This window comes from Micromesistius poutassou, assembly GCF_964030765.1.
Source record: "Micromesistius poutassou genome assembly, chromosome: 10".
Taxonomy (NCBI): Eukaryota; Metazoa; Chordata; class Actinopteri; order Gadiformes; family Gadidae; genus Micromesistius; species Micromesistius poutassou.
Genome location: NC_140280.1, coordinates 3,736,190 through 3,748,821, shown reverse-complemented (window position 1 = coordinate 3,748,821; position 12,632 = coordinate 3,736,190). Strand labels below are relative to the sequence as shown.

The following is a 12,632-nucleotide window of genomic DNA, read 5'->3' as shown; positions in this document are numbered from 1 at the left end:
CCTCCCTGCTGCCAGTGCCCACGTCTACAAGACATCAAGCCAAATAACAGCGATACCGTAGGGAACCATGGGACTTGTAGTTTGTTTTGAGGAGGTGTTACTGTGTTTTCCTGGTGTTTGTCGTTTAATATCTTTTCTCCGCTGGTTGAATGGTGTGGTTATTTTGTTGTTGTAGTTTATGCAGGAAAATAAACGGTCTGCTACAAACTGCGATTTGTCTTTTCTGTTTTAGGGAGATGTATCACAACCAGGATATGAAGAGCAGACCGAGTCATACAAATGGAAGCTTTATTAAAGTGATACAGAGAAACAGAGAAGATAATAATAAAATATTATATAATAAGAAGATAATAATAAAAAAAAATACATATATCTAGTAGCAAATTAAATGGCAATGGATGGCGAATTCCAGTACTTCTTGCAATAAGTTTATGGAAAAATTGAGAAATATGGTCACATGACGAGGAGGGAGGAGCCATGTAATATCGCGATATGTTCCAGAACGATTCAAACGCCTCCGTTAGATGCGGCGGGAATTAAAAGAAACAAGCTGAAATCCACATACAACCTAAGAAAATGAATGTATTTAATGTATCCGTTTTCAATTACACAGGAAAACACTAGGACGAAACAAAAATATATTTTAAATAAATAAAAAAAATAAAAGCTGGGGAGAAAACGTTTCATAGGATAGCGTGACGTCACCGGGGAGCTACTGGTAATACTTCCTGGGTTTGTAAACAAACCTTTCGCGGTTTGTAAACACGACAAGAAAAACGAATTATAGAGATATTAAATCTTAAAACCATAGCGTGTAGGTGCTCTGTGATGGAAAGCGCCCCGGACGGCGCTGCGTCAACACTCAGTACTAACTTAAACAACAACAACAGAGTGAGGAGTGAGTTTCCAGCCGCAGAAACGACTCTAGAACAACTGTTCTCCTCGCGGTCCCTGAAAGTCACGGTGGACGGCGGGGTGCCCGTGGCCGTGATCTCCGTCCAGAGGTATCTATCGGAGAAGGTGTTCTGCAGTGGTCAGCCCCATGACCCGCATGACAGCTACACCTACGACGTGACGGTGACGGACGGCGTGTGGAGGACCAGGGGCGTCCTCCACCGCAGTCTGAACCGGCTGGTCCACAGCAGCACCCTGCGCCCCGGGATGCAGATCCGCATCACCGGCTGCTCCTTCGTGTACAACGAGCAGCGGCTGGGCCAGGGCCACATCTGCATCGAGAAGGTCCAATGCGATGCAGGGGCGAGGAGGAGTCCGCTTCTGGACGGCCTCAAGGTATTATGGGAGGGGGGGGGGGGGGGGGTATTCAGTGCCACTATTATATACACCATTGACGTTTGCGGGGTTTGAGAAGTAATTTTTGCACTCAATGCACTCCGCATGAAAGGACCTGGGTTGTCTGTCGGTGCTGACCAAGCATGGCATGGAGAACGTGGGGGTGCGAGAGGACTTTCCTCTCAAGACGAGCAGCAAGCATTACCTCCCTCTCTGGAACAACGAAGACCCAGAAGGAGAGCAGTGGCTTCCCCAGCGCACCACGCCGGACCTGGCTCTGGACGGTGAGATGATGCCCCATGAAGGGTCTGGGTTAAAACCCCAAAAGGACCCCTAACCCCTACCTGCTCCTCAATGACCTGTCTCTGTACTGCCTAACCCCTACCTGCTCCTCAATGACCTGTCTCTGTACTGTCTAACCCCTACCTGCTCCTCAATGACCTGTCTCTGTACTGTCTAACCCTTACCTGCTCCTCAATGACCTGTCTCTGTACTGTCTAACCCCTACCTGCTCCTTAATGACCTGTCTCTGTACTGTCTAACCCCTATCTGCTCCTCAATGAACTGTCTCTGTACTGTGTAACCCCTACCTGCTCCTCAATGACCTGTCTGTACTGTCTAACCCATACCTGCTCCCTAATGAACTGTCTCTGTACTGTGTAACCCCTACCTGCTCCTCAATGACCTGTCTCTGTACTGCCTAACCCCTACCTGCTCCTTAATGTCATGTATCACAGAGTTCACTGTAAGCTTCTTTAGATAACAATGGTCAGTGTTCATCCTAGCTGATTAATAGTTATATTAGTGTGATGGTCGTTCACCATCGGAACCATTTCAAAGGTCCCAGCGCCCCCTGCTGACTGGCTGTTCCCCTGCCCAGTGTCTAGGATCACCTTGCTGTGCGACCTGGAGTCGTCGCTAGGCTACGCGCGGGGAGGCCCGCCCCTCCTCGTCCGGGTCATTCATAAATCCAGGCTGAGGTACTACGGGAAGAGTGACGTCACTGACGTGAAGAAGAAGGTGGACTACCCCTACCATGTGAGTGTCTGCCCGGAATGTATTCTAGGTCTCATTGTGGTGTCACACTGTCTGTGTGTGTGTGTGTGTGTGTGTGTGAGTGTGAGTGTGAGAGAGAGAGAGATTAATTTCTGTTGACCACACTTACGCTCACAAATGAAAGATTCGGTCAATGGTACCAGTTTGTATTATACCGTGTTCACGAAGAGAAGGAATAAAGGATCAAACGCATACATGAAGTGGAACAGAATTCTTTTAACTATGCGTGTCACTCACAAGTGTCTTCTCCCTCGCGGCTCAGTTCCAATGCCTGTCCGCTTCATCCAGCGTTGTCCCTTTGTGTCCAGGCGTACTTCGAGGTGGCGGACCAGAGTGGGGCCATGTCCCTGGTGCTGTGGAGCGAGCTGTGTCTGGACTGGTACCACAGCCTCCATGTTGGAGCCGTGCTATACATCCACAACTACACCGTCAGGGACAGCTACGCCAACAGGTCCCGCCCCCAGATGGACCACCACTGCCTCAGGGTCTTCAGGTCAAAAGGTGCGCAGACCCCCCAGTGGTGGAGGGGGATGGGTTGTATGTCAGGTAGTGTTCCACCGTTTCCTGGTACCTGGTTCCTGGCGCCACCTTGGGGATCTCCGGGTCTGGCGGAGGTTCTTCAAGGCTTCGTGGATGAAGCCCTCGCTTTGTTTTGAGATTTGTAGTTAGTACTTTTTAAAAATTTCTAATGTGGATATTGACCTGGATGGAGAGACATGTGATGGTAGCAGGAAGCCAACACAGATGAAGTGGTAAAAGAAGAGGGTAATGTAGTGTGATGGGTGCGCGTAAATGCTTTGGATTGTGAGTGGTCTCCTCTTCCTCCTCAGAGATCTCCCTGAACCGCCGCAACACGGCCTCGGTTCTCTCCGTGGTTCCTCAGAAGAACCTCCCGGTCCAGTGGGGTCTGCCGGACGTGGCCTACAGGTTCACCTGCAGGTACTGACCTCACACCTCCGTGACCTCCGTGACCTCTGACCTCCAGGGACACGTCCCTCAGGGGGGGACCGAAGGCCGTGTGAAGTCTTCTTCTGGGGGCTTGTGTTCTAGGAGGAACCACCTTCCGGAGAACGTTCCAGAGCCAATCTGATCCGCGTGTCTTCCTGTAGGTCCGAGTTGGAGAACCTGGCCCACAACACGGCCTGTGATGTCATCGGCCTGGTGACGTTCGTCGGCCGCGTCCAACGAATCAGATGTCAGGGTGACAAGGGTAGGCCCGCCCCTTTTAAAGGAGACCAATCAGGTCCACACTATGACTTCTTACCTAGCTGTGTAGTGGTTAGGTTGTGTTCAGCCCGCTAAAGGTTCTGGGTTCGATCCCCAATGTCCTCAAGCCTACCTAAAGGCCTCCTTGAGCAAGACGCCCCATAACTCCTACCTGCTCCTCAGTGTCCTAGGATCTTATCCTAGCTATCTTTGTTGTGTACGGGGAATGGGTGAACCTAGGGATTATTAGTGCTTGGCACTTGGTTCTATGAACATCTTTACTGTACTGACAGCAATATATTGTTGATTGTCTTTCTTCTGACAAATGTACTTATTGTAATCCGCTTTGGATAAAAGCGTCTGCTAAATACCCTGAATGTTGATGTAAATGTCCCGTAGCTCAATCGCTGTAGATTCGTTAGGGTCAAAGCGTTCCCTGAGTGATGAACCCAACTGTGAGCTGTGAACCAGACTGTATATTCCGTCTCAGGGCCCGAGAAGTTCTGGACGTACCGCTGGGTCCATGCGCTGGACGGCTCTTCCCAGCGTCCGTTCATCCTGGAGATCTTCTCCTGCTCCCAGCCCGACGTCTTCCACGCCATCTGCCCCAGTGAGTCCACACAACTTTATTAGTCTAGTCCTGAGTCACAGTGACGGGCTCGCACACAGCATCACACAAGTACTCTTTATGTTTATACTCTACATACTGCATACTGATCAGTACTCTTTATGTTTATACTCTACATACTGATTAGTACTCTTCATTTGTATACTCTACATACTGCATACTTATTAGTACTCTTGATGTATATACTGTACATATATATATATATATATATATATATATATATATATATATACTACATTCATATTCATATTTTTTTCATGATCATTCACGTTCATTTTTTAAGTCCTCTAACTCAAAGCAGGTCCATATATGTATAATATATATTATATAATATTTATATATATGTATATATATAATATAATATATATGCCATACCACTTGTCTAAATGCCAACTGCTCTTCCGCTGCATGAGGCGCTTGACTATTAAAGTTGGTGCTGAGTGGTTTGTGTGCTTGTGCTTCGATCAGTGACCTACCTGGTGTGCACCCAGATGAGGGTGTGTCCGGGGGCGTCGGCTCCCTTCCTCACCTCCAGCTGTGAGACACAAATCTTCATCACAGGTAATCAATCAATCAATCATCAGGTTGAATGAGCCCACAGCCAGGGAGAGATGACCCCTGACCTCTCACCTTTGGTAGGGCTATCTTAAGATTCACTGCACGTCTCCTAGGATAGAAACTAGTACTAAAAGTTTTCTGCCCATCTTAATAGTAAATATCTCCCTAAGACTAGTTACCGTTTCATCTTACAATTTAGATTATTATTAACACTTAACTCATTAACAAATTTTAGGGTGAATAGAGGTTATTTAGACCATGTAAATGAATGTTATAATATTTGCAATTGTAATATTGGTAACCTAATGTTCTACCTGATATATTCTAAATGTATATATATTTATGCATGATAAATGTATTATTATAAATGTGGTTGGTGTATAAATTTCTACACGAGATATATATATATATATATAATTATTATAAATGTGGTTTCCGACATATTTATACCTGATCTATTATTATAAATGTATAATATTTGTACCTGATATATCTATCTGATTCTGACCGTCTGACAGGCCACCACCGAGGCCAGCCCTATGTGAGCGACCCCAGGGTGAAGGAGTTCATCAGGTGGACCAAGACCCTGAAGGACGGAGCAGTTCTGGACAAGACCCTGGTGGGGGGCCACTACTGCTACCCCCCCGCCCCGCCCGCCTTCACACAGCCCCTGCACAACGGCTCCGGTGAGGGGACCTTCTGGACTATAACCTTCTGGAAGGAACTAGAACCTTCTGTAGGGGTCTAGAACCTTCTGGGAGGGATTACTAGAACCTTCTGGGTGGGACTAGAACCTTCTGGGTGGGACTAGAACCTTCTGGAGGGGACTAGAACCTTCTGGGTGGGACTAGAACCTTCTGGAAGGGACCACAACCTTCTGGAAGGGACTAGGACCTTCTGGAGGGGACTAGGACCTTCTGGAGGGGACTAGGACCTTCTGGAAGGGACCACAACCTTCTGGAAGGGACTAAACTTTCTGGATTTTAGAAAAATGTTGAACTTTTTGAAGATTTAATTTTGTGTTTAAAGCATTCCTTTGGGGGGTTATATCTAGACATTGGAAGATTTAATTATCCTCTCAAAAAAAAAGTTTAGATTTCTTCCTTTAAATCTAGCAGTAAAGGTAAATTAATCTGCATGTTCTTACTGGTCCAGTTCCGGTGGTGCTGGTGGCCGCGGGCGACCTGAAGGGGGCGCTAGAGTCCCTCCACTATCGGGAGCACAAGCGCCTGGCCATCCAGGGGTTCATCACGTCTGTCCGATACGTCCGGCCGCACCCCGGCCCCTCGGAGCCGAATCCAGACGCCTCGGGGCCCACCGGGGGTGAGGTGAGCTGAAAACTGGTTTACATTCTATTCAAAATTATCATTATTTTTGTCCGGGGTCAATTATAACCTTCCTGTATCTTCCGGCAGGTATCAGGTGAGGCTGCAGCGGGAACTTCAAAAGCTTCAACAGCGACATCTGCATCAGAACATCGCGATGTTGGACACACGAAGAACGGGACTAGAGGTCAAACAGCGCCCTCTGGTGGCGAGACCCCGCCCATCACACGGAGGACTACTCCTAAAAAGAGGCGAGCCACGTGGAATGAAATTTAATTAATTCAGACACAATTTCTGTACAATTTCCGTGTGTTTTTAAATATTTCATTGATAACCCCTCAAAAATTAAAGCCTAATATACAAGATATACATTCATGTATATAATATTGATTTCTATATTTTCAGAAGTTTCCATCGCTCCTACTTGACTCGAGCCAAGATGAGATCAAAAAGGTAATCTAGATTCACCGATAAAACCCAGGACCCACCAACTAACATTCTTATCGTAAAATATAAGCCAAACATTATCATTACCAGGACGAAGAACGACAAATCAGACAGAGGAGGCGCGTTGTCATGTTTGTAAAGATGTGTTCCTGGGCCTCTAACCCAAGCCCCCTCCTGCGGTGACCAACGGGTCCTGAAGGTGTTAAACCCTTTCTGTTCCCCCCCCCCAGGCTAGCGGGGGGCCCCTCCAGCCCAGACCCACCGGAGGTCAGCAGCTCAGAGTCCGGGTCTGAATCGGACCTCCTGGAGGCAGGAAGCACCAGCCAGGAGGGCTCAGTAGAACAGACCCCCGACCCCGGTACGTACCAGTACCGACAACCGCCTCTGTGTGGACCACGCCCGTTTCCTTTGATGAATAAAGTCTGTGACCCCCCCCCCCCCCCCGCCCCCAGCAGCAGAGCAGAACCCGCCGCTCCTCTGGGAGAGCCGTGATTGGTCGAGGCAGCGCGGGGAGGTGTCGACCCACCTGTGTGGGGAGGGGCTCCAGCAGGACAGCCTGGCTCGCCGGTTCTCCTTCGAGGAGAAGAGCTCCCTGCTGTCCTGGAGCGGACTCCCCTCCTCCCACTGGACCCCGGACCCCCAGCCCGGCCAGACCGCCCCCCCGGGGGCCGTGATCCCAGGGGCCCGGCCCGGGTACTACCACACCACCATACTAGGTCTGACCCGCACTTTGGACTCATGGGGTCACGTCTTGATGCGTAGGACCTTTACGTCAAAGAACAGTTATTCCATGCGATGCAAATGTACCAGATCTGTTACACAGTTTGTAGACTATTGATGTTTAAATGCACATTTTTTGTTATAGTTATTCTTAGTTTTTCAATCATTAAAATGGCTCATTACTCACATACCAAGGATCCGAATCAGGTCCCGGTGAGGGTGCTCCTAGCCCAAAGGTTCTGGGTTCTGTTCTCAAAGCATCCGCCAAATGACCAGAGAGTAAACTAGGACCCACTATAACGTTGTTGTTGTTGTTGTTGTTGTTGTTCAGGCATCAATCAGCAGGTGGCGCTGGACGCGGCGTTCTGCCCGGTGATGTCGTCAGGGGACCCCAGGGCCGAGGGTCTCCCGCTGGACCCCCACGGGAACTCCCTGCTCTCCCTCCTCTCCACCGGCTTCCTGTGCCCCCTGGGTGACCCCGCGACCCCCCACCTCCCCTCCCCAGGTAGCATCATAAAGTGGCCCCTGGGGCGTAACCATGGGGATGACACGCCCCCCTCCCTCTTAGAACTCTCTCCGCCCCAAACCACATTTTTCAAAATGTCTCAGAGTTCGTATTCTATCAGTAACGGCAAGTTCACTCGCTATCTAAAGAAAAGCAGACAAGATCACAGGCACATGACACAAGTGTGATCACATCACACTTGTGTCACGCCGGCTCCAGATCAGATTGTGAAGCATCAGAACCTGTCAGACCCCTTCTGTCTAGCGATTGTTAGTACTTGCACTTGAACTATGAACATCTTTACTGTACCGACAGCAATATATTGTTTCTCTTCTTCTGACAAATTATTGTAAGTAGCTTTGGATAAAAGTGTCTGCTAAATGCCCTAAATTTAAATGTAATGTGAATGTTCACACTGCTCGGTCAGACCTCCTTCAGACGGTGCTCAGGTCTGGCTGTAGTCTCCAGGTCTCCTCTCCTATCCTCTGACCCCCCCCCCCCCACCACCCCCCTTGTCCTCCAGAGGAGGTCCTGCAGACGGCTGGGGAGCTGGAGGGAGCCCACCTGTTGTGTGTCCTGGACCTCTGCCACCTGGGGGCCGACCGGGTGGAGGTGCTGCTCAGCAAGGTGTACCGGGTCACCTAGGGGGCCGTCACCTAGGGGATCCCCAGCCCGGGGGACCCCCAGCCCGGGGACCCCCAGCCCGGGCATCGGGGCTCTCGTTGTACATTAGGAGGTTTACGTGTTGGATTGCTACCGTGATTTGACATTAAACCGTTTTTTTAACCAACATGTTTGGTGTTGTTATTAAAATACTTTTGAAGTAGACAAACTGAAAGAGGCATGGCGGCAGCTTAGCGTCTCTCAGTGTTGACCTGAAATCAAATCAATTCTCTGCGTTAATCGTTAAAGGATTCTCACCATCGTGAAAACGTGTGTACGCTTAAAAATATTTATTTCAACTGATATTCACAACCACATAAATAATTGAACGGAACATTATATAATTAGTATCCAATTTAATTTTGGAATGTAAACACATTTATTAATTTATTTAAAAACAATGTCAACAATATTTTAAAGCTTATTTTGATGGTGAATACAGAAAACACCCAACGAGCCATTAGAGTGACGGTGCAACACAACATGAACGCAACGCCCCGTTCCCTAGTAAGACACTTCATCATCTGTTACAAAATCACCTCAGTTTTAAAATCTTGTAACACATATTTATATCTTTTTTAACATATAAAATAAGAGTATTTACTCTGGACTATTTACATTCTTATGTACAATATCTTCAGGGTTTCTGCGCTGCAGTGGCAGAAATGGCCGTAGAAATCGGATTTGTGTCCGAGCAGAATCCGTGGTCAGGTGTGGCAGTGTATTTCTCGCTCGTGTTGATGTTGCATGCCGTTTAAAAAGAGTCCAACTTCATAGGAAAACACAGATTCACCATGCAACCGCGGACAGGCCAGAACAGCTCAGGTCAGACGGACACACTGGAACCAAACCAACATTTGAGCGTCTTTAAACAAACGTAATCAACACTCCACTTCTCTGTCCCTTTGGTTCAGTCTCGAATGATGGAGAAGTTCAGGCTCATTCAAAGAAACTGACAGGACAACTCCAGACGAGAAATCAAAAAAAGGAACAACTAGATGATGATTTACCCTCACATTTGTACAACAAGGTGAATCATGAGACACTCAACATAAAGGCAGGAGCCTGTGCGATGCCTTCTGGCGTACATGAACCCCCATTGGCTGAGAAAATACCCGTCGAATCTTGCAGCTTTGCTTTTTTTTCCTCTTACTAAGAAATTTACCTTTCTGCCCTGTGTGACATCACAAATGGTAGAGACACTCCAACTTGTGATGTCACTAGAGGGTATAAGGTAGTAAATAGGGGCCCTTTAAGCTTTGGGTTGCTATCAATGATGAATTACAATCTAACACAACATTAAGTAATGGTTCCATGCCCAGGTCCACATTTAAAACTGTGGATATTTAACTTAAAGTGCCAATCTCTAGGATTTTCATAGAAATATTTGTAAATTTAGTCACTATCTATATCGCTGATGGTCACCATGGTGGTTGAGCCTACGACCCAGTGATGAAAGCCCTTGCATTTTTTGTATCGTGAAAATTACCAGCTGGGTGTCAGTGGTGACAGCGTTCGTATATCTGGGAATAATGGCCGCTAATCGCTAAAGAGAACGAAATGGAAATCTTCGAGATCACCACTTTAATGGCAGGTAATACAAATATGATATAGGACTTCGATTCGACTTCGACTTTGATTTTAGAATCATAACTCGATACAAACACTTAGCCCTTGTGGTATCATTTTTGACCAAGGTCAATATTTGGAAAATAATGTTTATCATGACCCCAGAAACACATAGAAGCCGCGTGATAATCTGTAAAAGGTTCTTGTAATGTCACAAAATGCTTGAATGTCATTCGCTGGTGTAATTGTGTCCCTATAGTTACCCTGCTGTGGGCAGTTAGCATTTGAAGCATTTCTTACTAACGCTAGCTGTGCTAGCTTACCCAGAGTTTTGCTAGCTTACCCAAGGTTGTGTCTTCTTTTTTATGATGCCAGGAAGCAATTAAAAATAAACAAACAATAGCAGAATAGGCTTTTCTTACAAATATAAGTAAAACGAGATGTTTTGAGGCAGTCCATCGTGTATAAATCTTCTTTTTGCTCTGTGGAGATCAGTTCATGCAAATACACTCGTTTGCTGAAACATTTGTACCTGGCGAGATACTCTGATATTTGTGGTCAGAGGAATGTGATTTTTATAAAAAATATTTCCAAATAATTTAGTAAATTGGCTTATTTATACAGTAATATACAAGGAGGTTGTGAAACATAAGAGTATAAATTAACATTCCTTTTCAAATGTAAATCGTCAAGAGTTGAATAGGTATAAACTTACATGCTCAACGTTTTCCTAAACTTGTAAAGTGACAACAGCAACTTTCCTTCAACGCAACCGCCCCTACATACCAGGTACTTCCTGGTTAGTACAACTAACCAGGAAGTACCTGATTAGTGGTACTAACTTAAAAGTACCTGGTTAGTTCATTACCCTAGCATCATCATGGGTCCCAGAGTGAACAATATCCTCAATTGTGACTTGTTGGAAACGCTTACTAATGAGCAGTTGAGACGTCTCTAGAGTATTAAACTCTTACATTAACCTATCACCACGATTTTCTGATTGTCAACTTTAAAAAAAGTTACTTTAACTTGCGTGTATATCCAGTTCCCTCCCCCAGTCACACAGTATTGGAACTCTAACACCAAACATCAAACTAGCATCTTCATGGACGCCCAAAGATTTGTCAGAGACGTTTGTCACTGTGCCTAGTCCTATCATAGCATCAGAGTGGTTTTGTAATTTGTCAGTGGGTGGCAACAGCCACCCGAAGGATGACATATAGAACTATATATAAATATTAAGAATGTATAAATATGGCTGGTTTGGAGTGGATGGGGGATTGGCAGCTGCAACACACGCAAGAACTGTAGAAAGAAAATAGATTAAACTAAAATGAAGAGGACTGCGTCCAGAGTCACCCTGAGAGAAGTGTCAGAACGTCCATCCAACACTTCAACCTCCTCCTCAGAGGTCTTCAAACCCCAGACCTTTCACTTGGGTTGTATCAAACATTTAACAGATATTAAAACAGCCGATCGCTTTGGTTCCCTCAGCGTTGAGCGATGGGAAGGTGTGGCCGGACCTGTCCTCGTCGTTCTTGGAGTAAGGAACATACTTCTTCTGTTAGTAGCTATAATCTGTGAACGTCTACTCTCCTCCAATATATGTAAAGTCAATCTTAGTCTCTTATCCTTCTGCCGGTTTATTCATTCTCTGCATCGTATCAAAACCCTGTCATGTCGAAGCATCAACCCTTCTATCATGAATCCCACAAGTAATGTTGCAAAAGTCTGGTTCAGGGATTAATGATGCTGATATTCTTTCTGTAATGGGGGACATGTATCCTTAGAAGCCATATCAGACTCAATTCAAGTCACTCGTAAATGTGTTATCAAAGCTGCCTCAGCCTACTCGTATTTCCTTGACAAACTTACGTCTCTGCCTCTGAGGGGCGTGGGACAAAGTGCCTGACCTTGAAAGCACAACGGTTCTATGGTCCAGGACCTGAGCAGGGTTTACAGCCATGGTCACATGCCCCCCTCCCACCCTCAGCAGGGAGACACCACGGCTGGGCAAGGCACATCTGCTGGTACCCTCCATCACAGCTTCCAGCACTACTCAAGACCACTTCATCCCCCCTCAGTCCAAGATTAACTCCTACGTTTAATTGGTGATTGATTGTCGGACCAGGCCGATATCCTCTCATTGCGTGGTCTCAAGGCAAGGAACCTTCTCCGTACCGTCACCGTCACAACAATGTCTTTTAAAATAATATCTTGCGTGCAAATTCTTGTTGAAATGGTGAGAGAAGTGCTTGAACTCTATTGGTTGGTACTGCTATGAAACACTAGTGCTACAAAGTGGAGTGATAAGGCAGAGGAGGGGGCCCTCAGACTACAAGGGTGAGACCCACCAGTACTGACCCGTCAGAGCTCATGAACAGAGTTAAGAGATCTATTCTAGCTTTGTAGAAAGAGGTGGGCGGTGGCAATTGGACTCATTCGCCTTGTGGCCATCTTGGATCTAAGCGCTTGCTGGGTGGGGGAACCGGACACTAACAATATGAACAAGGCAACGGAACACAGAGAACCCCAGTCACTGCTCCACTGGGGGTGGGGAGGAAACCAGTTCATCCTCTCTTCCTGTACAACGGTCGCCAACGGACGAATGGCTGCAACCAAGGCACCCAGCAACAGGGCCCCTAGTGACCCCACCTAGCAACAG

General features: G+C 46.8%; 1 protein-coding gene across 2 annotated transcripts; it reads left to right on the top strand.

Annotated features, from left to right (window-relative positions):
* The first annotated feature begins 756 nt into the window (after positions 1-756).
* Positions 757-8,485, top strand: radx (RPA1 related single stranded DNA binding protein). Of its 2 annotated transcripts, none has more exons than XM_084474710.1 (16): positions 757-1,290; positions 1,403-1,574; positions 2,171-2,328; positions 2,655-2,847; positions 3,177-3,285; positions 3,456-3,556; positions 4,043-4,162; positions 4,649-4,741; positions 5,257-5,424; positions 5,894-6,066; positions 6,154-6,314; positions 6,469-6,516; positions 6,741-6,868; positions 6,966-7,226; positions 7,562-7,735; positions 8,259-8,485. In XM_084474710.1, the coding sequence occupies exons 1-16, from the start codon at positions 829-831 to the stop codon at positions 8,378-8,380; spliced, it is 2,643 nt and encodes an 880-aa protein (XP_084330836.1). In that variant the 5' UTR covers positions 757-828; the 3' UTR covers positions 8,381-8,485. The 2 variants fall into 2 exon arrangements, with proteins under 2 accessions (XP_084330836.1, XP_084330835.1); XM_084474709.1 differs by having other exon boundaries at positions 6,963-7,226.
* Positions 8,486-12,632: the final 4,147 nt, after the last annotated feature.

Bases quoted from the DNA above. Each gene is read 5' to 3' on its own strand.
- radx (XM_084474709.1), top strand. From the start codon at position 829: ATGGAAAGCGCCCCGGACGGCGCTGCGTCAACACTCAGTACTAACTTA. The intron at 1,575-2,170 runs GTGAGATGATGC...TCCCCTGCCCAG, and splicing joins GCCGGACCTGGCTCTGGACG to TGTCTAGGATCACCTTGCTG. The intron at 7,736-8,258 runs GTAGCATCATAA...CTTGTCCTCCAG, and splicing joins CCCCCACCTCCCCTCCCCAG to AGGAGGTCCTGCAGACGGCT.